The sequence below is a fragment of the Laccaria bicolor genome, genomic scaffold (assembly GCF_000143565.1).
Source record: "Laccaria bicolor S238N-H82 LACBIscaffold_13 genomic scaffold, whole genome shotgun sequence".
NCBI lineage: Eukaryota > Fungi > Basidiomycota > Agaricomycetes > Agaricales > Hydnangiaceae > Laccaria > Laccaria bicolor.
This window is the reverse complement of record NW_001889884.1, coordinates 444,247-466,972: the sequence shown is the minus strand read 5'-3', so window position 1 is coordinate 466,972 and position 22,726 is coordinate 444,247. Positions and strand designations below refer to the sequence as shown.

The 22,726-nt window shown below is 47.7% G+C and overlaps 6 protein-coding genes across 6 annotated transcripts; 5 read left to right on the top strand and 1 right to left on the bottom strand.

Annotated features, from left to right (window-relative positions):
- Positions 1 to 217: 217 nt before the first annotated feature.
- LACBIDRAFT_327599 (uncharacterized protein) lies at positions 218 to 1,707 on the top strand (the record flags this gene model as incomplete). The annotated part of the gene is made up of 5 exons (XM_001881606.1): positions 218 to 275; positions 430 to 1,149; positions 1,532 to 1,594; positions 1,621 to 1,623; positions 1,649 to 1,707. The coding sequence occupies 5 exons, from the start codon at positions 218 to 220 to the stop codon at positions 1,705 to 1,707; spliced, it is 903 nt and encodes a 300-aa protein (XP_001881641.1).
- Positions 1,708 to 5,162: 3,455 nt separating this feature from the next.
- LACBIDRAFT_327598 (uncharacterized protein) lies at positions 5,163 to 10,097 on the top strand (the record flags this gene model as incomplete). The annotated part of the gene is made up of 17 exons (XM_001881605.1): positions 5,163 to 5,194; positions 5,247 to 5,320; positions 5,378 to 5,525; positions 5,586 to 5,801; positions 6,097 to 6,209; positions 6,469 to 6,554; positions 6,618 to 6,751; positions 6,846 to 6,975; positions 7,228 to 7,282; positions 7,593 to 7,646; positions 7,729 to 7,750; positions 7,807 to 7,926; positions 7,978 to 8,407; positions 8,462 to 8,499; positions 8,587 to 8,796; positions 8,846 to 9,720; positions 9,775 to 10,097. 17 exons carry the CDS (start codon positions 5,163 to 5,165, stop codon positions 10,095 to 10,097), a joined length of 3,060 nt encoding a protein of 1,019 aa, XP_001881640.1.
- Positions 10,098 to 11,519: 1,422 nt separating this feature from the next.
- LACBIDRAFT_327597 (uncharacterized protein) lies at positions 11,520 to 12,568 on the top strand (the record flags this gene model as incomplete). Its single annotated transcript, XM_001881604.1, has 5 exons — positions 11,520 to 11,585; positions 11,891 to 12,054; positions 12,110 to 12,243; positions 12,400 to 12,464; positions 12,521 to 12,568. 5 exons carry the CDS (start codon positions 11,520 to 11,522, stop codon positions 12,566 to 12,568), a joined length of 477 nt encoding a protein of 158 aa, XP_001881639.1.
- A 1,308-nt stretch (positions 12,569 to 13,876) lies between these two features.
- LACBIDRAFT_327596 (uncharacterized protein) lies at positions 13,877 to 15,506 on the top strand (the record flags this gene model as incomplete). The annotated part of the gene is made up of 8 exons (XM_001881603.1): positions 13,877 to 14,060; positions 14,258 to 14,278; positions 14,332 to 14,389; positions 14,442 to 14,547; positions 14,775 to 15,053; positions 15,175 to 15,221; positions 15,253 to 15,320; positions 15,382 to 15,506. The coding sequence occupies 8 exons, from the start codon at positions 13,877 to 13,879 to the stop codon at positions 15,504 to 15,506; spliced, it is 888 nt and encodes a 295-aa protein (XP_001881638.1).
- Positions 15,507 to 15,751: 245 nt separating this feature from the next.
- On the bottom strand, positions 15,752 to 17,513 carry LACBIDRAFT_327595 (uncharacterized protein; the record flags this gene model as incomplete). The annotated part of the gene is made up of 7 exons (XM_001881437.1): positions 15,752 to 15,837; positions 16,002 to 16,144; positions 16,485 to 16,619; positions 16,748 to 17,043; positions 17,075 to 17,212; positions 17,274 to 17,348; positions 17,397 to 17,513. 7 exons carry the CDS (start codon positions 17,511 to 17,513, stop codon positions 15,752 to 15,754), a joined length of 990 nt encoding a protein of 329 aa, XP_001881472.1.
- A 1,016-nt stretch (positions 17,514 to 18,529) lies between these two features.
- Positions 18,530 to 19,579, top strand: LACBIDRAFT_327594 (uncharacterized protein; the record flags this gene model as incomplete). Its single annotated transcript, XM_001881602.1, has 5 exons — positions 18,530 to 18,576; positions 18,647 to 19,109; positions 19,184 to 19,278; positions 19,322 to 19,373; positions 19,421 to 19,579. 5 exons carry the CDS (start codon positions 18,530 to 18,532, stop codon positions 19,577 to 19,579), a joined length of 816 nt encoding a protein of 271 aa, XP_001881637.1.
- Positions 19,580 to 22,726: the final 3,147 nt, after the last annotated feature.

Sequence of the window (22,726 nt, the reverse complement as noted above, 5' to 3'; positions counted from 1 at the left end):
TCAAGTTTTTCGTTTCATTCCATCTTTTCGCGCTATTTCTTTTCTTTCCGCGTGCTGTCGTTTCTTCGTGCAGCTGTTCCTTATTTTCCACGCGTTTTCTTATCTTTCTCTTCTCCAGTTGATCCAACCAAGTACTGACGATGCGATGTCCGATAGGTTCTCAAGGATATAACGTGGCAGATTCGTGAAGGCGAGAGGTGGCATTTACAGGGCTCGAATGGTGGGCACATACTTTCCTGTGGAGTTTTGGTTCGCTAGCCTGGTTCCGCTTACTGGTTCGAATGGCCTTCACGCGTTACAAATTCCGATCAGTTAAACTCGACTTCACATCGTCTACTTGATTCTCCCATCCATTACGCTCCTTTTCGCGCATACATTCACATTCCTTTCTACTTTCACATCCGCCCTAACTAACCCCCTCCATTCCAGGCTCAGGCAAAACAACACTCCTCTCCCTCTTAACAGGCGACCACCCACAATCGTACACGCAGGCACACCTCCACCTGCCCTCGCTATCCCCTGCCTCATCATCGTCTCCGTCCTCCTCCTCCACAACTCACCCCTACCACACGCATACCCTCCACCCACGAAAACGTACACCAACAGCCCACCTCCGCACACTCATCGGCGTCGTCTCCCCGGAACTGTTCGACGCTTTCCCGCGTCGTCATCCAGGCATGACAGTTTGGGAAGCCGTTGTTACGGGCTTTGGAGGGGGGTTCGTACCCCTCAAGGGGAGTGAGAGGGTGGGTGAGATACGTGTGGCTGACGAGGAACTGGGGTTTGAGCTTAGTGACGTGGAGAAGGAACAGAGGAGAAGGGAAGTGGAAAAATGGCGTATCGCTCGATGCTGGGATGTCTTATCAGCACTTGGTCCGCGAGCCTGGTCTACATCAGGAACACCCGAGACGGAAAGACAATTCGCAGCGCGTAGGTTCACGGCCCTGTCTCCAGGCGAACAGCGTATCGTCCTCCTCATGCGTGCCTTGGTATCCCGGCCTCCCTTGGTGCTCCTCGACGAGGTATGGAGTGGGATGGACGAGGGTATGATTTGTGCCATGCGGAGGTACTTGACGCAAGGTGGTGGTGTTGGAGAGGGACAGGCGGTGGTTGTTATTACGCATTGGGATGAGGAGGTGCCGTGGGTTGGTGAGGGAGTCAGGCGGTTTAGGATTTGGGAGGGGGTGGGGGGCGTTGTTTAAGGATGATCGATGAGTGGGTGGTGTTGCGTTTTGATGGATGTGTAGGATGGGAGTAGAAAGGAATTTGTGAAGGACGCGTGTTGAGCGGTCCAAGGCGCCAGACTGACCTGTGCAGCAACGTCTGGTTCACAAGGCGTGGGTTCGAATCCCACTCTCACCATACGGGCCATACCCTTCGCTAAGCGCGTCTTTTTCATTATGCATTGTAGAGTATATTTTGGTGTATACCTTGTTGCTGCCTATGGAGGGTTACTTATAAGTATAAAGTTGTGTTCTTCAGCAAAGACGTTGGACTGTGAACGACTTTGGAACGACTCGCGCATACTAAGTATATTCACAACATTCACTATCGTCCCCCACGGCCCTCCATCGCTCTCTTCTTTCTATTCCTGGTATGTAAATCATTTATTGAACACAGACTGTGAGCTTACTCATGTACCTGTCAGCTACTTCCAACGATCTCGAACGTGTTTTCAGCTGCACTCGTACCAAACGGATATGGTAAGATTCCTGTTACCTGAAAAAGGGACGAGGATTTACGGAAAGACGGCGAGGTCCGGGGTCCTTGTGTAGAGCGTATATATTCAGAGCTTCACAAGTAGTTGAGCATATGTACAGGCTACGCTTGCGTCGAGTCCTGAAGAGAAAGCGTTCAAGTATACCCGAAAGTAACCAACCTCCGGAACCATCTCACACGTAACCCTCCTGCACTTGATTGACAATGAGTATCGTACCATATATCGGGGTCGTTGAAAAAGCTGAAAAACATATGATGATCAGAGATATTTGCGTGAGAAATTTGAGATAGAAAAACGCTGTGTTTTATACTATACACTTCAGGCAGCGACGAATATGAAGGGCCACATATGTGTAAACATAGGCAATAAAAACTGTAGAATAGACCAAAACCAGTGTTCCCCCAACATATTTGCTCTCAATTTCTAAGTTTGGTGATGGAATTGTACATCCATCATATGCATAAAACAAACTTACAATAAAAAAAGGGATCAGATCCAAAAAATGAATGAATAAATATGATCTAAACTCATATTTAGAAAATGCTGAACTTCCTGGGCCAAGATTTTAGCATATTCTGAATATGAATTCAGATCATATTTAATTGTTCATTTTGTCACTGGACACATGTCAAGATAATTTGTGCTGATATACTCTAACAATATCTTTTGAAAGTTCCTTATTTTTTTTCTGTTTTCTGGTAAGAAAGATGTAATACATCTACAAAGATTGTTTTCAATGAATGAAGACCAAATACTTATGAAACATGTTAAAAACATATAGAAACTTACTTGAAAGATATAGGGTCAATTTGAATTGTCTAAAGATCTATCTCAATGGATTCAACATGTTTTTAACATATCTTATCAATATTTGACCTTTGTTCATCAAAAACAATCTTTGAAGATGTATTACATATTTCTTGCTAGAAAAGAGGGAAAAAATAAGAAACTTTCAAAAGATATTTTTAGCATATTCCAACACAAATTATCTTGTCATGTGTCCAGTGTGTGGATCTGATCCTTTTTTTATTGTAAGTTTGTTTTATGCATATGATGGATGTAAAATTCCATCACCAAACTTAGAAATTGAGAGCAAATATATCAGAACAAAAGAGATTACAGCGTATCCCGCAGTTTTGAGAGCATATGTTTATACATATGTAGCCCTACATATTCGTCGCTGTCTCAAGTGATATCTGGAATCGACGTGTAAAGAGGCCAATGGGGCATATCGGCAATACTTTCTCATCTTATTAAGAAAAATGATCTGCACTCAGTTGGCACTCAGCCTGACATAGTTCGCGTTTTGAGTGGGTGGTGCGGAGCATGTTGTGGTATGCTCTATCTCCCAAGTAGATGCAGGCACATTTCATTTCGTGAATGGCCTTTCTTCAGCGCTAATAATCATCATTTTACACAAGACATGCCTCGCTTCACTTCGGCAGCTTGAGCACAGAAAATGGACAGGAGCCAAACATGTACACATGAAAGCCGGAGAACAACAAAAGAGCAGAGAGTGTGTAGGTGCCGAAAGAGTGATTAATTATTTAGTGGCCATATGACATGAGAGGCCAAGCGCGTTGGTCTTAGGTGGAGGATTACAACAAAAGAGCAGAGAGCCTAGGCGCCGAAGGGCTAGCCAAACATGCGCCCACGAAAGCTGGGCATTTCCTTAATATAAGAGTAAGCTAATATAAATGGACGGATCGAGAATCGAGATCATTTCTCTGAGCACCTGCACTGAGGTCATCTGGGGTAATTACACAAGAAGCCGTGAGGAAAGGAAATTCAGTATTCTTCCGTAGTTGATCGATTGTCGATCCCTCTACTATATGTGCACTAGCTTGATTCGTGCAGATGAGGAAATAGTAGCTCGCCCCTGGCACTGACATACAGACATCTTTCAGCAAATGACCTGTCCTTGTCTGATAATTGTGATTGAGACCATTGCTCTATACACTCCCGATGTCAATCCCAACTTGTTTTACAGAAAATACATCAGTAAAACCAAGGGACGGATTGCTCGCCACATAGACAAGTCTCTCAGCAAAGGACCTATCCTTGTAATATACTTAGTAGGTTATAGGCGCCGCATAAAGCAAGTCCGCCACACCCAAAACTTGAACCTTACCTTCATTTCAGATGAGGGTGCAAGATGCCGATTCAGATGGCAAATTTGTGCTGGAGTCACTTGCATGAATGGGTGGGTTTTAATTCCGCCACCAAGCCTTACACATTACGGTTGGGGTCGTATCTTCCTCGAATCTGTACGGGTGCAAAGCAAGGTCATCAGTCTTCTGTAGGATATCCGAATAAGTAGGCGCCATTAGGTAGTCTACAGCATGTCTACAATGAGGTGATGAGTATACAAGTTTCCGACTCGGACGATGTTCTGCCGAAGTGGGCCAAAAATTCTCAGAAGCACAAGGAAAATCCCATCGCACTTTAGAGGGATTGAATCTGAGTCCTTTGATGCTAGACTTGTTCTGATCAACAGAACCACGAAGAATGCTGACATGTGAGGGCGACATATGTAGAGTGCAGACTATTTTTCAAATTTCCTCGTATGTGTGCTGGGTATTTTTAGAAAGTTCATGGCCCACCAACTGCCAACCAATTGCCAACATGTTGAGGAACGATGCGGGTAAGTGTCTTCTAATACTTCAGCGTTGGTTCTCAATCCCCCTAAAACATGTTGAAGATTCACAGGCTACGCTAATTTGGGACATGTTTTTAAATGAAAAATGAATTTGTTTCGCATCTCCACCACTTATAACACCTTCTAGCACGGTTGCGGGACGAGGCTGTCAGGCAGGGCTTCGCCGGACATCTGAGAAAATATTTCTGGTTAGCCTACAACGTGCCGACAACAGGTCTACAACGAGGTGATGGACTCCCAAAGTCAACAACAATTTTCTGGCAAAATAGGAGGTGTCCAGAGCCACAATAATTCTCTCACCGAATTTTCAAGGGATCGATTCCCTTGCTTGGTACCATGAATAGAATAACAAAAAGTACTTGCTTGTGACCAGGCTATTTGTAGAAAGCTGATGCAGATGGCCCACCAGAGCGCAAAATTCAATGTTCAACCCCAATTTCCAACGATGCTGAAATAAATTTCGAAACCTCAGTGTTGTCCCTCAACACGTTGGCGATTGACAGGATATGCTAGCTTGGGAAGGAATGACCCATAGATCTACAGATAGAGCTATTTACGGATTCATGGGCACGCTTCTGCAAAGCGTACATCTGTACAAACTGGGTTGAGCCCCAAAAGAAGAGCTCTGCAATAGTCAATGTTAAAAAAACGGCTATAACCGTTTTTAGGGCACCGGAGATTCTCTTTGAGTTCTGCTTTGGTGCCCCTCCGTCGATATATAGAGGCCAAAGCAGAAAGAAATACTAAACCGCAAGTTCGCCTTCAACTTCAAGATCACAGGAAATGGGTGCCCGAATATCTATAAGCCAAAGGATGTATGTTTCCTCTAAAATTGTCATCGAAAGGGGTTACTAACATCAACTCCAGAAGAATAGGCCGCGGCGTTTTCAGCAGCAGCGACCCAAATGCTGCAACAATTCGTGTTCTGAACGATACTCCCTGTAGGTACTTGCTGACACTTATACTCTGCTTTGCTTATCATGCTGGATTTACGTTAGCTCCCATCACCCTCGTATTATATACGCCTGGTCAAGTGTTTACCTTGGAAAGCAAGGAAATCGGGGCTGGGACAGCTGGAGATATCATTTTTCTCAAAGCAGTCTATGACGTTGAAGTGGTGTATGCTGATGAGAAGAAGATTATTTGGTAAGCTGACGGCCATTCATGAATTTTATTGAGGAATGACGCTTGGGTGCATTTATTTAGGAATGTCCAAGCCTCCGAGAACATCAGCACCACTGCCTCCGCCATTTTATCAGGCGACTATGAGGACGACATTCCGATCAGTAAGAAGGTGAAACTCATAGGCAAGACCTCATTGGTTAAAGATTACCTGAGTGGAGGGTCACTCGAAGCAGCTGTTCAAACTTTTGGTGTTACGCCTGATGATCTTCTCAAGGATGCTATCAAGAAGATTCCACAGTAGAAGGCTGCTTTTGTTGGATTATTAGTTTTTCAGTTGTATATTAGCCTCAGTATGAAAGCCCCTACACCTACCACTCATGATTTGTTCAAATTCTGCCCCTTCCAAAAAATATCTCCTGAGTATCTAGACAAATCAACAAGTCGTCCTCAAATTTTTATAGTGATTGAACCAGATATTTTGCAGTGTTGAAAAGTTCAAAGCTCCGTGCTTCGCAATTATTTTGCCAAGAGTGCGACCATTTAATGATAGGTGTATTTTGTAGTTTAACGTATATATATCATCGAATTATAGAGAGCAATTTGCTCCGTTCAACTTTGAATGTTACATAAACGTTAACGAGACGCGTGGGAACCAATTGTGTTCTGTGGAGGCCTATGTGAATCATGACGAATATTCAGTAATTGGTACGTTGCCTGGAGTATACCCGTTCTACATGTGGGCTTCACAAAGGGGGCACGCTAATCTTGGTGTAGGCTGCGGACAATGTTGGGCAACGACGCCGCTGATGGCATCATTTCTTTTTTCCGATCGAAATAACCACGCACAAAATCCTAGCCATCTTGCAGCACATCCACCATCCGAATATAACTCGACTGTTTCCTGCATGCTTCCGAGTCCGGAAACCCACACACACTTATCGTCACCCACATCGTAGCAGTGTAGCACCAGGCAACCACCCTACTACCAACCCTCCTTATTGCACCTTGCATTCCGCTACATCCGTTTGGCCCATGAACGCCCCAGATTACGTATCGATGCAATCCCTTTGCCAAATACCCCGACCGCTTATATTACATCTGTCTAGCCCCTAGAAACGCCCCATCTGTATCATGGGGTGCGATGACGAATTACAAGAAGCGGGTCCAGCACGACTGTTTAGTCTCGTGGGAGGCTTAGTATCAGGATTTGTACATAGTTGTGAGGGAGCGACACAAAGGGCTGGTGGGTACGTGGCAGGGAGTTACGGATCCGTTGAAGCATGTCTTCGAGGTGTGTGTTCACTTCCTCCTGTAGGGATCATACTTAACGGACCAGTGTAGGATATTGGGATCGCAACCTGCTTGTGCTCTTGTGGACGGGTACCTTCTCGACTTTGGGATCAATGGGTCGATTCGGCTGAAGAACCCAGGAAGAGCTGGCCACATCGCCTGGGGACTTCCTAGATCTGGGGTACGATTCCCCTTCTTCCAACCACTCCCTTGCTGACCCTCCATGGAAGATGCGGAAATGGACTCCTCACGCAGATCCTGAGGGATGATCAACTACGGAAGAATATCCAACTCCCTTCTCTCCCGGCTTCTTGCGTAATTACCCCAGATGACCTCAGTGCAGGCGCTCAGTCGATCGGCCTATTTCTCTAGCGTTCGTATTCGTACCTAATTGACGTCTCTAATTATCTGTTCTAATATCGTTTTTGTCTAGGGTCTCCATGTTCGCGACATTGCTGCCAAGAGCAATATCTCTTCCACAAAATTAGGTAAGTACAGGGATTTCTGGCCAAGTGACGCTCAGTGTGAGATGATAATTAATTAGCGCTGAAGAACGGCCATTCATGAAATGAATTGTGCCCGCATCTACTTTGGAGATAGTGCGTACCCCAACATGCGTCGCACCACCCACTCAAAACGCGAGCTGTCAGGCTGAGGCAGATCATTTTTCTTAATGACCAATATTGCCGATACGCCCCCTCGGCCTCTTTACAAGTCGGTTCCAGATAGTATAAAACACAGTGCATTTCTATCTCAAATTTCTCACGCAAATATCTCTGATCATCAAATGTTTCTCAGCTTTTTCAACGTCTCAGTCTTCAGCTATGTTGACCTATTCTGGTACCTTGTACAGTACGTTCATGTCGTTCTGCTCAGACATTTCATTCCCGACGTTTACTTGATAGGCGTCCCTCGGTCACTCAAAACTCCGCAGCGGTAAATCACCCCAAGCCAACGTGAGTTCACAGTGTCAGATTCAACTCTAATTCAACTCTCATCAATTTCATAACAGTGGCCCGGTCATGAAACCGCCCCCGGTCGTGAAACCAGCCCCAGTCGTGAAACCAGCCGTCGTGAAACCAGCCGTCGTGAAACCAGCCCAGCCCCCACCAATTATCACTGTCCCAGATCAGTAAGGATTTGCACTTCACCCCGTGGTCAGACAATACTTACAATGATCTAGAGCGAGGAAGTCATTGTTTGCTCTCGTCATCGGCATTAATGAGTACAAATATGCCGATCTTCTGAACGGGTGTATCAAGGATGCAACGGACGTGTGCAACTATCTACTTCAAGACTTAAAAGTTCCCAATTCACATATCCGCTTTCTGACTAACGAGAATGCCAAGCACGCTGACATCATCAAGGCGTTCCTGGAAATTCAAACTGACAAACGTATCAAGAAGAATGACCCAATCTTGATTTTCTTTGCAGGACATGGCGACGAAACTGATGCTCCGACTGGCTGGCCTTCTGGAAACATATCCAACCAGATACAGATGATCATCCCACAGGACTACTGCACCATTCCTGCAAGGCAAGTCCATGGAATCCCCGACCATACTCTCGCAGCATTACTGAACGGAATAGCGGATCGACATGGGGACAATATAGTAAGAAATTTCTCTCAACCTACCCTTGACATGGGTGACACAAATCTCGTTTAGACCGTCATCTTCGACTGCTGCCATTCAGGCTCCGGGACGTGAGGAAGTCGTAAAGTCAGAGGCCTTAGCGAAAATTTGAGACAACATATACCAAAGGACCTTGACCGTGATATCTGGCACACCAGTGGATCCCGTGGATCGAGCACTGCACCAGGATATACCAGAAGCGGATTAGCCAACCACGTCCTCTTGGCAGCATGCACACAAAAAGAAAAAGCGGGTGACAGTCTCAAGGGTGGGCCGTTCACCCAAGCCCTCCTTCCTACTCTCAAATCGGCGGGCGCGGATAGACTTACGTACGCCTCTCTTCTGGAGAGAATGGACAAGATACCATTGTAAGTCTACCCAACTGAAATATTTCCAAGACTGATGTCGTTTCCACAGCCAAAACCCCCAGTGCGAAGGGGAGAACCAAAATCACATCATTTTCGACTCCAAAGCACCTACAACAGGACGTGTATGTTTCCCTATCAAGATGAAGGGCTCAGCATATGAGATGCAAGCCGGATCTGCACATGGTGTCACAGAGGGTTCTGAATTCAGTCTATACAACGACAGTCTCACAATCGATGACTCACCCTCCCTCTGTGTCTTTGTTGTTGCTTCTGCGGCTCACATTGGCCCATTCACCACGACGCTGACGAAACATACATCCAGCACTGCCATCACCCCTCTTTCCGCAACTTCTTGCGTTTTGCAAACGAAAGCCGGGAAACTGGAGGATCTTCTAGTGTTTGCTTCACTCGATGAAAGACTTACCAGATTGTATGAGACTCTGGCGAGAATGATGGAAGAGTTCCATCCTGGAAAGAGGCAAATCCGGCCTGTCCTAGAGAAGGAAAAGGCGAGACTCGGCCTTTCGATTGTGGACAACAGAATAGCGTTCGACATCCTGGACTCGCGTCTCGCAGAGTACAGCTTGACGTGTATGCCTCATACCGTAGCAAACGACCCGCAGGAAATTATTCCGGTCCTTCATGGCGCTGCTCATTTCTATTGGCATCTTAACCGCGAGGTCAAAAATGCTCTCGTCGACACCCCCATCGTCATTGAATGCAATACCCTCAAACGCACAAGTGATTACTCAATTTCGGGAAAGGCAATTTTGAAGCCGACTGGGGACAACCTCTTACAGCTTGACGGTGTCATTGACGTCGTTGCGTCAGAGGAGACGATGTACGGATATAAAATTACTAACAACAGCGATCGCGATCTCTACATCAACGCCTTTTACTTCGACAACACCGACTTTAGCATTCGTAATTTATAATTTTTACTACCACTGGACATCGTTAACCCACCCCCTTCTGCAGAAACATACTACCAATCACCAACAAGCGGTAAATTCGAAACCTACCCCACCCTCACCCAAGGTGGCGGCTCTCTCACCCTCGGCTACGGCTCTGGCGGGGTTAACCCATTCACCTATTGCCTAGAGGAAGGCACCAACATTGACGTGGGGTATTTAGTATTCTTCATTGCCTCAGAGAACGTCAATCTCTCTACCATCCCGCAGAAGACGCCGTTTGAGGGTCCGGGACGCAAGTCTGTGCAAGTGAAGCCCGCTGCGGAACCAGTTTACAGCACTTTCTTGGTGCCCATTGTTCAGCGCCATTATCGGGTCCAGGGACAGTGAAGGCTCCGAAAAATTGAAACGGGATTTGTGCGCTGTCGATTTTACTTGAGAAGTTCGGATGGAGGTCACTGTTTTACACGGTCTAGTTACCTGAGAATGTTTCCGAAACCAAGTGTTTGATATGGAAATGTTTCGACTTTGATATCGATGTTTTTTGAGAAGGACCTCCAGACATAAGGCGTGAGCCGAATCAGCCAATTTGGAGTGCAATCTCAAATGCAGTTAGTCCACCCAAAGTTGAAGGGAAAAAATATCAACCGAGAAGGACCCCAGACATAAGACGTGAGCCGAATCAGCCGATTTGGAGTGCAATCTCAAATGCAGTTAGTCCACCCAAAGTTGAAGGGAAAAAATATCAACCGAGAAGGACCCCAGACATAAGACGTGAGCCGAATCAGCCGATTTGGAGTGCAATCTCAAATGCAGTTAGTCCACCCAAAGTTGAAGGGAAAAAATATCGACCTGGTCTTTTTTTTTTTTTCAATGCCGGAGCGCCCTTGGACATTGAAACAACGTTCCTAAGTAGAAATGATCGCCTTTCTTGCGAGTAACGTGACTCGCAAAATCGCGACCAAACAACCCCTCACTAGGCTTGCACTAGGCCTCACTTCTTGTATCTTGACCAAATCTTGACTTGACTCGCCATGCCCGCCCCTCTTTAGAATGCGTTGTATGTCGTCAGCATATGATAATTTACTTGTTACCTTTAGTGTTTAAAGGTTCAGTTCAGTCCGGTTTTTTGCCTCAAAAACGCGCAACCGTGGACCGCAACTGGTCCAGGACCGACCCAGATATTGAGGGAACCGAACCGAACCACCTAGGACCGGTCTTTTGCGGTCCATGATACCGGTTCAGACCGATCCAGACCGGTTTTTTTGTGTATAATTTATTATACCAATATAAACCATTTGTATCTCAACCATTATTACTCTGAAAAATAAAGGGGTTATATAAAATAGTAAAGCATATAAATACCCATCATTCTACCAATTTTCAAGAGATTTAATGAAGATTTGACATAGCTATGACTGAAACTGAATTACATCTCCTAGAGACTCGGGTAAAATATGGATTTGGTTATATCTTTCTCAATTCTTAACCGTTTTTGATGAAACAAAAACCCAATAAAAGGCAATAAACGTGGTTACAAGGCTATGTAACGCACGTGACCGTTTAACCGGTTCCAACCGATTAAAACCGGTCTTTGAACGGTTTTAAAAGATTTTCGAAATGAGGCAACCAGCAACCGGACCAACCCCAAATTGGGGCAACTGCAACCGAAAAAAAGACCGGACCATGGTCTGGTTCAGTTCGGTCCACCGGTTTTTTGTGGTCCTATGGACTGAACCTTTAAACACTAGTTACCTTAGAGCTCCTTGCCGAATCGACCTTTTTGGACGATCTTGACCACAATTGGACCACATGTTCGCTGTTCCGACAAGACGACCAGAATTTTTCGAACCTTCTACCAAATGTATCGTTGAGTCTGTACGTGAGCAGCGCAGGAGTGAGCGAATTGCACCTTCCTTAGGGATTTTTGTCTGATATTACTGTCAATTATAAACGTAATTTTGGTCGGAGGCTTTGCCGCAAGTGACTGGCTGTATACCAAAGTTTCGGAACGGTTGAAGCCTGACGGCTTCACCGTTATTCAGGCACGATAACCACGTGTATGTCATTTTCATTAAGAGGCATTTTATCACAGCTGAAGGAGATTTAGTAACAAAGCCGTAGCTGACGGTGCGCTCTCCTACTACTTACATTGACCACTACCTTGCGACCACCACGTCAAGACTCGAGTAACAAAGATCACATATGGTAGCCGTGGTGGAATCAACTATGATTCTTTGAATCCCGAGCATTCGAAACGCTCCCACCTGCCAGTTTTAACTTCTATTTCTGGTGTCAAGCATTTAGGCGGCAGTATCTTCTGGGTTTTATTGCCAAGTTGCCAACCGTACGTCATGAACCTGTTTGCCCTTCCTCCTCCGATTTTCTTATGTTTTCTGTAGAACCGAAACGGAGGAGTTTAGGCGAGCCCATTGCTGGGAGTTTGACAACTTGAGCCGGTTGTCAACTGCTTCGACGGCAGTTTGGGGATACGAGGAGACCATTTTGGATGCGGCTTTTATGGATCTAAACACGTGTACGTGGGCTGTTCGCTGTCTGCTCGCTCACCTTTGGCTGACCCAGGGGACATGTTAGCCCTCTATTCCCAATTGTGTACGATCGAGGTAGACCTCGCATTTGAAGCCTTCTCCCAAGAATGTGAACGCTAGCACGTCGACTTGATACAAGATAGACTATGAGTTGATCATGCTGTTCGGTGGTACGGAGTTGAAGGCGTGGCTTGCGTGGAAGGAAAATGTAAGTTCCTCGTTTCACTTTCTTTCTCGGATGACGAGCTAACAACGGATTTCAAGGGTGTGGAGAGGCGAAGTGCTGCGAATTTGATTGTGTGTTCTGGTTGAATGGTTCACCTTGAAGGACAATGTACATTTAGTTTTTTTGCTAGATCTTGGTATGAATGGATGCATTTTGGTTTTTGAAAGCAGGAGGAGAGGCAAACACAACAAGAACCCAAGGGGGTAGCGGGACGTGGATCCCACACCAAGGGTAGGAGGGGGGGGGTCCGGCCAAAGGCCGAAAAAAAAAGTGACACCCCATCAATTTTCAGATTTTGAAGGGCAGCGACATTCCATGTATCTGAAGCTGACACGGACGGTCTAAACCAAGAGTACGTACTATCATCTACGTCGACACAGCCTACACTCCCCACGCCGCCCCAGGCCAAGTTCCTCTTGCTTCTGTGATCAGTTACACCACTCGGATGCTTCAGATTCTTTCTTGGCCTGCATATTTAAGAGTCGCTTTTGAAGATTTATCACATTCACAGTAATGAAGAAATGCCCTCTCATTCAGAATTCTGTACAGTGTAGCTACTTACCCAGGATGATCCATCTTTGAACAAGTTTTTTTAATATCATGCTAGCACAGGCCCGTCATATGCATCTTCAGTGAACTCGACTTCACTTAAACTTAGTCTACGGCCAACCACCTGTGCGTACTATGTAGTTGACATGTTACACGGAAATATTTTGAATTCAAAAAAAAAAAAAAAAAAAAAAAACATGAGTATGGGAAAAACATACTTTATTAGGAAGGTAATGGTGGGGGGGTGTCAGGCGGAACCCTGAAAAAAAATAACGAGTGTTGGTCTCTTTTCCACATTCCGCCACCCCGTTGCAAGAACCTTTGAAATTTAACGAAATCTATAAATTCTACACGGGCACATGGTGTAGTTGGTTATCACGCCCGCTTAGCATGAGATGAAATATAACTGTCACCATTCTGCGGGCGGTCCCCGGTTCAATTCCGGGTGTGTCCACTATTACATTCCGTTCATCTCACCTTTTTCCTCAAAGCTCTGATCAAATTCCACAAATTTTTTTTCATAATCACATCCAGGGTATGTGAAATTGCATTTATTTTTTTATGAAACGAAAAAAGAAATACAAGAATCTCCTTGACGTCTGTTAGTCAAGGGATCCTTCACTTTGCCTTGACACCTCGCCACTCGATCTCCGCCCGAGCGCCAACGTCTCGCCTCGCGTCGTTGACACGTTGAAACAACGTTCCCGACCATGATAGAGTTGGATCTTTGTCTTTCCCGTCTTCCCTAGCGCACGAGTAACGTGACTCGCAATATAAGATTACACGACCAAACAACGGCCCTTGACTTCTTTCCTCACAACTCGCCACTCCAAACTTGAAGCACGATGGTCAAACGCGCCAAATCGCCCGACGCAACGGACGATGTTCGATATATGACGGTGTATCAGCCCTACCCGATGAACGCCAACTGGGAGCTTCCCAGCGACGTTATCGCCTTTGCGTTTTGGATCGCAGGGTGTATTGGCGTCGAGCCACTGTTGGGGTTACACTACAAGCCCAAGGCGAGTCGTCTGCTTTGTAGAGCGGAAGAGGGATACTGACAGGTGAATGATAGGCACGGGGGATGGTGCTACTGGAGATCGACAAAGCCTACCCGGAGCACGAACGCCTTCTCGGCGAACACCACTAGATCGAGTTCTTGAAGAACCCAAGGGCAGATGAGAAGGAGCGGATTTCCCAGATCTTTTATTGTTTGTATGATACAGGGCGAGCGGCACAGAAAGACGGTACGTCTGCTGTTGTCTTTATTTGCAACAACGAAACTTACTTACGTACGTAGGATGGAAGCGCATACACGTAGAAAGCCACTGGTTCAAAGATTGGAGCCCGAATAACGGGTACATTTCTTTCCCTTCGCTCCGTTTCTCCGCTAACATACATACACCCCAGCGTCATCCACAAACCCTACCCAACCACACACTGGTGCCCCGTCCCACCCGAAGACAAAACCAACAAACCCCTCTGTCGGAGAGGTGGCATTTACAAGGCTCGAATGGTGGGTACATACTTTCCTATGGAGTCTTGGCTTCATAGCGTGGTTCCGCTTACCGGTTTAAATGGGCTTCACGCGTTACACGCTCCGACTTCACGTCATCTACTTAATTCTCCCATTACGCGCCTTTTCGCGCATACATTCACATTTCTTTCGACTTTCACGTCCGCCCTAACTAACCCCCTCCATTCCAGGCTCAGGAAAAACGACCCTCCTCTCCCTCTTAACAGGCGACCACCCACAATCCTACACGCAAGCACACCTCCACCTACCCTTCCTATCCCCCGCCTCATCATCGTCCCTTTCGCCCCCCTCCTCTCCCACAACTCACCCTTACCGCACGCACACCCTCCACCCACGAAAACGCACACCCACTGCACACCTCCGCACACTCATCGGCGTCGTCTCTCCAGAACTATTCGACGCGTCGTCATCCAGGCATGACAGTCTGGGAAGCCGTCGTTACGGGCTTTGGAGGGGTTTTTTTCCCGCTTAGAGGGAGCGAGAGGGTGGGTGAGATAGATGTGGCTGACGAGGAACTGGGGTTTGAGCTTAGTGGCGTGGAGAAGGAACAGAGGCGGCGGGAAATAGAAAAGTGGCGAATCGATCGATGCTGGGACGTCTTATCAGCACTTGGCCCACGAGCCTGTCAGAGACGAAAACACAATTCGCAGCGCGTAGGTTGAAGGTTCACGGCCCTTTCACCAGGCGAGCAGCGTATCGTCCTCCTCATGCGTGCTTTGGTATCCCGGCCCCCGTTGGTGCTTCTCGACGAGGTATGGAGTGGGATGGACGAGGGCATGATTTGTGCCGTGCGGAGATACTTGACCACTGAAGGTGGTGTTAGAGAGGGACAGGCGGTTGTTGTGATTACGCATTGGGATGAGGAGGTTCCGTGGGGCGGTGAGGGGGTTAGGCCGTTTAGGATTTGGGAGGGGGTGGGGGGCGTTGTTGCTGGATGAGTGAGTGGTGTTGCGTCGTGAAGGCAGGATTTCTTGATAGATGTGTAGGATGAAAGTAGAGAGCGGTCTCAGGCGCCAGACTAGGGACCAGGACCATTGTATGTGTATCAACGTTGTTCAACGCCTGCTCTGTGGGTTCGAATCCCAGTCTCATCATAATGGCTTTCATCATGCATTGCAAAATATATTTTGGTGGATATCTTCTTGTCAACGGAGGGTTAAACGTTTAATTATTGTGTTCCTCATCAAGGACGTCGGACTTGGAACGATTGGCGCATAGAACGACCTTCACTATCATCACCCACGGCCCTCCGTTGCTCTCTCCTCCTGCCTATCGGCAAAAAACGTCTTGTTACCCTCACAGCCTGGTCACGGACAAGTCCCGGGGAAGCCTGAATGCGCTGCCTCTCGGACGTAGACTTCGAGGCGTCAACGACACATTTCCTTTCATTCACTTCTTCCCATACGAGCTTGGATCCGACGATTGGAACTCACTTCCTTGCACGTTGCAAGTTAGCGTGACCGCTCTTGTCTTACGGTTGGAGGGGATGATGTGCTGACCGAGGATCATGGAGTGCATGGAGAGTTTCTGCACAGGACACAGTGGTACCCATACACCCGCCCTTTGACGCCGTTTACTATAGGAGCGAGTTACAGCCCCTCTTAAAAGTGGATTTGCCAATCCACTCCTAGTGGTTTCAAAGTGGTTTAGTATTGGCTGGAAAACTATCGGAAAAGAAGGAAGGTGTCGGTAGCCTATTGTCAATCACGTCTAGTAATCCCACCTTACATGGCCCAATCACGTTCCTAACTATCAGTTAGGCTATGGGAGGCGATGACGACGGTGAGCTATGGATGGATACGCGGTACGCCGTTTTCAGATTGTGGGACGATCACACCCCGACATAACTTTTCGATTCACGTAAGGTTTTCGTAGATGTAAGCATCACTGGGTGACTCACCGCAGTATATGCGTACCTCCCTATCTCAGGGTCCAGGAAATTCACGCCAAAGGACGTGAACGTGACGGTTCTGGGGTTGATGGTGCCAAGAGTCGGGTTTTCGGGAAGAGGGCGCGCTTCAGATCGCCTTCCAGGTGTGTTTGGCGTACTGCTGCAACCGCCTCATCACGTCGTGGTATCCATGTCATTGGGAATATGACGCCTTCTTGGAGACGCTGTATTCGAGGATTCAAGGAGTCGGTAAGCATCCAACCCTCACTGTCAGCTGCAATGACTGACAGAAGTGATATAGAAGAACCAAAAGCCGCTGAGAGATGGCGCGCCGTCACCTGCGCACGACTCGGTCCATCAGATAACAGAAAAACCCAGATGATAGAGTTCATGTGCAGCTCTCTCCTCAACATTCTAATTCTGTCAGGTTGGTCGAAAGACTGCCCCTTAACGCGGAGTATCATGGAGTCCTTCGAGGATAAACTTTCGATCGTGGCAACGCTAGCCATTCGCCTCCACGTCATGCTTGGGGAGGATAGATCGCCTGAGCGACTGGAGACGCTCTTGATACCACCGGGAACCGACTTTGACGATGAGTTTATGGACAACGATTACGCTGAGGGGAATGAGTCGGATGATGGAGATGAGGTGGTCTGCACTTCCGATATTGGCCTGCGAAGAGTGACGAGAGACGGGATAAACGTAATCGTGAAACCCAAGGTCATTGTACCTGCCGTTCTCGAGCAGATGGGGCTTTAGACGTTCACTGAAGAAAGCTGTTAGATAATTTCACAGAAATTATTTAATTACTTACATAATCAACTTGAAGAAGGAGAACGTCCAACAAACGTCCAGAACGATCTTTTAGGGAAGCGGGGAGAAAATGAATCTGGTTGTGTGTTCAGTAAATACCATGAGGCGATGCGGATGGACTCACGTGGACATTCATAGAGGGCGTAACGAGAATGAAGTGTCCAATCGACGTTTGAGTGGTTGAGCAAAAAAACCGCACTCTGCACTTGGGCCTCTGCTGCGGTACTTCATCCTGCCACATTGAGCGAGGAGTTGAAAGGAGCGCAAAGGTTCCTTAATCAACCAGCCGAAATGGCGCATCCAGTGATAAGGTGGCACTTCACAGTTTGAACTTGACGGTTTGGCTCCCCAGGATTCCCGCGGTAACAGTTCAACAAAAATCGGAGACCGAGAAACTCCCTGACGGCTTTGAAGGGGATTCCGCGTATGTGGCCCATTATCTCTTGAACACACGGAAGTTTAGTAAAAAGGCCGCTTCTCATGGAGTGCTTTATTATTCATTTCAAGACTCACCTTTTGATCATGAATGGAAAACTTCTAGTCCCGACCTTGTCTGAATACCTCCAATCTTGAGGCGATATGTACAAATGGGCCGTCCGCCGCAAATGTATGATCTTGCTACCTTCTCCTCGAAATCGACTGGTCCCACGGCGTTTACGGTCTATCAATCCAGGTAGCAGTTCGAAACGAACAAGGGAGCGGCGGAAAAGACCTGCGCAACACGATGATGTGCTTCCGCACCAGCTTCACGGATGTTGGCAGACGTCTTTGTGTACCTATTCGTCTTCCAGACGCGAAGACTGCACCAATGGTAAGATGCAAAAGTCTTTCAAGAAGTACAATCGCTTACGGTAGCCCTAGGCGACGTTCTCGCATCCCCTCGTCGTCCACGACGCGTCGCAATGCAGCGCCATTTCAGGAGAGTCATCCATGGTGAATTTGATCGTGGGGAGCGTCCATTGCGTTCTTGGCTTGTGTCTCCTTGCCATTTACGAGGTTTCATCGTTGAATGTTGTAGTGTGATGGTAGCCGAGTTCAGCAGAGTCAAAGTTGAGAACAAGTTGCAAGTGATAGTGGTGACAACTGTTTCCTCATTGTTTCCACCAACCTCCACGGACAACGTGGCCCAGTGAGGGCTACACACACTCTTTGAGTATCTTATGGTCCTCAAAATCGCGGAAGCTTTCGCGTCCTCGTTCTTTCCGACTGAGTACATCGTCCACATCGTCGTTGGGATTGTAGTTATCCTCACACTACATGCCGTCCGACGAACAACCCGTGAACGAAATCTACATGCCAGAACGGTGTTGATAACGGTGCGCTCGACTGCACTTCGCATTGCTCTGTGGTTTGACTGCTGACAGCACCGTCTAGCGGGTTTACACCTCTGGGCCTGACAATTCTCCAATCACTAGCCCAACGCGGAGCCCACATAATCGCTCTTTCCCCAGACCCAATCGACTCTGCCAACATAACTATCCTCATCAGTCTCCTCCGCACAACCACCTCGAATGAACAAATATTCGCAGAGGAATGCGATGTCTCTTCACCCGCCTCCATACGCTCTTTCTGTACTCGATTTCTCACCGGGCAAGACCAGAGAATCGACGCTATCATCTTCGCACACGAGTACCACCAAATTGGCTCGTTTTTCTCTCGTAAGGACAAAGAAAAGGAGCGGAATGAGGGTTCGTTAGCGACGTTCTTGATCACCACGCTGCTATTGCCAGCACTCCTGGTTGCCTGTGGAACGGGACATTCGAATCATCAACGTCGTCAACTCATTCTACGCAGCCGCCGCTACCCTCTTACCTCGTTTCGATCCCCCAAAAGAAAGGTCCGTTTTCTTGAGGGAAGGCATCCGTTCTCTACGAAACATCATCGTCACACGGCATCTCCAACGTATTCTAGACGCACTCCATGCTGCACAGATACCTAAACCGGAAGAAGGCTCTTCCTCTGTCCCTGTGGTCAATACGAAAGCGCAAAAGTGAAACATCGTCGCTGTAAGCGTGTGTCCAGGCATAAGCAGAGTCGACACCATCTCAGCTCTCTTCACCGCCGATTGGACGATACGTTCCGTACCTTTCGGAATAGCCCTGTGAGTTTTATGTGCATTGCAGCGCGATATGTTCTGATTGTGCCTAGCTACATCATCCTCCAGCCCGTCGTTTGGATCTTCTTCAAGTCCTCAGAAATAACTATGCAATCCGTGCTACACGCCCTTTTCCTCTCAACGCCAACCGACCCAAGTTCCCGATGCGATGCCTGAGAAGTGTTGAAGCCCGTATTGGAAATCCCGGATGATGGAGAGTACGGCAGGGAGGTTGCTGGGAGGCTTGTTTGGGAGGCATATGAGGAGACTTTGAAGGTTTGGGAGAAGGAAAACCCGGCCAGTGAGGAGGATGCGAAAAGAGGGGAAGAGAGAAAGCGGGAACAGGAGGAGGTTGTAGACGAGGTTTCTCCGTATTGAAATGACATGGTAGACTTCATTCCAGTACTTCTCTTTTCCTATGATCAGTTAATGTGTATGCCACAGACACGCAAAAGGGTTGGATCGAAGACTCTGTAACGACATGATACCATCGCCGTGAAGATACAGAATAAGTGCTCCTGAAACGGCGGTACAAGATTCGTCGGATTCAAGTTCGGATGGGATGCTTTAAATGAAAGGGTGAAGACTCGGGGCTATCAATCGTGTTGGCGGTACAGAGTTTGAAAGTAGAATGCGTCGTTGACGTTTTGTGTCCGAGAGGGAAGCCTAGCAGGTGTCCATCGAGAGAATAGACGAGCAGCCTACATATTCAAGTTCATCCACAATTTTTTTTGCGACCAGGCTGTAAGTATGCCAAGACGTATTACCGACCGATAGGCGGAAAAAGAGAGCAATGGAGGTCATGGGGGATGATATATGATAGTGAAGGTCGTGAATATATGCGCAAGTCGTTCACGTTTAATTCTCCATAGACAACAACGTGCACACCATGATGAAAAAGTATGCAATGGATATGATGAGAATGGGATTCGAACCCATGCCCCGGAAGACCATATGTTGCTGAACAACGTTGAAAGACATCCAACGCCCTGATCTCCAGTCTGGCGCCTTGGACCTCTCACCATACATGGCTCAAGAAATCAAATTCAAGCAACACTACTCAGTCATCCAACAACGCCACCACGCCCCTGCCAGATCCTAAACTGCCTAACCACCCGGGTAATCTCCCCCTCCCAATGTGTAATCACCACCACAGCCTGTCCCTCCCAACACCACCACCTTCAGTCTAGTAATGCGTGCATGAGCAGTACAATATGCTGTTCTCCAGGGGAGAGGGACATGAACCGACGAGCTGCGGATTCTCTTTCCATCTTCAGAGTTCCTGCCGTTCCTGGTGTCGACGCACTTCGTCCAAGGGCAGATGGAACCTCATAGCACCGAGAAATTCTCCACTCTTCAAATTTCCAGCCTCACTCGGCTAGTTTCCAATCCCAACCTCAAACCCAAATTCGTCATCGCCCACACCCGCCCTCTTGCTTCCTCTAAGCAGTACAAAACCCCCTCCGAAGCCTGTAACGACTGCCTCCCAAAGTATCCTGCCTGGATGACGACGCGGGAAGGCATCGAATAATTTTACTGGGACAACGCTGATTAGCGTGCGTAGGTGAGTTGTTGGTGTACGCTTTCGTGGGTTGAGGCGGCGGCTTCGGTACTGGTGTGCCATCGAGGAGGAGAGAGACGATGACGTGGCAGGGAATAATGAGGGCAGGTGGGTGGAGGTGTGCTTGCATGTATGACTGTGGGTGGTCGCCTGTCAAGAGAGAGAGCGGCGTCGTCGTTCCTGAGCCTGTGAATGAGATAGAGGTTAGTTAGCGTATGTAGTGAGAGGTGACAGGTAAAAGCGGCATGTAGCAGAATATAAGGCCGATTCGAATCAAAGCGAGTCAACCAACATGTGGTTTTCGACGAGCCAATGAACGGGTCAAGTGAATCCACAAGCTGGGTACAATCCAAATCAAATGAAAGCGGCAAAGTCAGCTCTGTGAATCGAAGGAAAGGGCCAAAGTAAAAAACCGCGAAGCTCAGAGAGAACCTCAATTCCTGCGAGACGCGATGAAGACGCGACTGGGTCAAAATCCCCAAGATGAGGTAGTGGGAAGGATGAAAGGGCAAGTCACTGCAAACTGAAAAATGGAGAAGAGACATGAACACTTGGCCAGACTTCTCGAATGGAAAGGTCAAACGAAAAGACAGGAGATCTGGGAAAGAGACGGAGACCCCAGCTAGGAAAAAACGTTGTAGTACTCACCGTTAGGCCCTTGTAAGTGTCACCTCTCGCCTTTGCAGATCTGCCAGGACCTGTCACCGCCATGTCAGCACTTATTTCAACTGCTGGAGGGAGGGGCGGAAAGAAAAGAAAACTCGAAGAAGTGAAAAAAGATCGCACAGAAAGAGATGAAAACGGAGGAAAGGAAGTAAATTCGAGAAAGGCAAAAAAACCCTGAGAAAATGAGGAAAGAAAATGGGTGAAAGGGAAAGGAAACTCAAGGGAAAGGGGACGAAAAAGCATGGTAAGAAACGAAAACACGGAAAGAAGAGAAAACACGCGATAAAAGAGGTGCTCACGGTCCTATCCCCATACTTCACCCCAACGCCTTTCAGGTGGACGACTATCAGCATCCCCTCATCCCGCGGAGCAGCGCCGCTCAACAACCTGTTCCTCCTTCGTCCTAAAAGTCTGCAAAGTCCAGAGCGTCCGCGATGTCTCAACCCACTTTTCCGCTCCCCTCCTCCTCTGCGTAACGTCCCCCTCACTAACATCCCATACATGCGTGTTTCAGGCCGGAAGCTCTTCCTGCACGCGCGTCCCGAGCATTATATGCAGGGACCGGGATGCGTGAAGGTCTGCTAGGAGGGCAAAGAGGTAGGAGCGGGAGATTGGGTGTAGGCCAGCTAGATAAGGGGAGAGGTTCAGTATTTGTAGAAAAGAAGGGAAGGAGGCAAGAGATAGAGTGAAGGAGGGACGAAGGGAGCGAAGTAAGGGAGGAGGCGGGGTGCGGGAAGCGAGGATTCGCAAGGGTGAAAACGCGGCAATCTCGAGGAGAGAACCAAAGAAGGTTGGGGGATTGGGAAAGTTGCGAGAAATGGACGAGAAAGACGAGCACTCACTCAACGGCTCATTCAGCAAGAGCAATCCAGGGGCTTTCATGACAGCCCTCGCGCTCCTGGCCCATTACTCAGCGCAATGAGCAGGATGTCCAATAACTCCGTCAATCCTAGCTTATCCGCCCAACTCGCACTTCGAGCTCTTCCCTATCCAGAAAACTCAGACTATCCCATAAAGTGCATCCATCTTCATCCCTAACAGCCCCATAACGCAGCTGTATAATCATAGAAACCCCCTCCGGTCCCTCTCGTTCGAACGCAATGAAAGCGAGTCGACGCCCGCCAAATGTGTC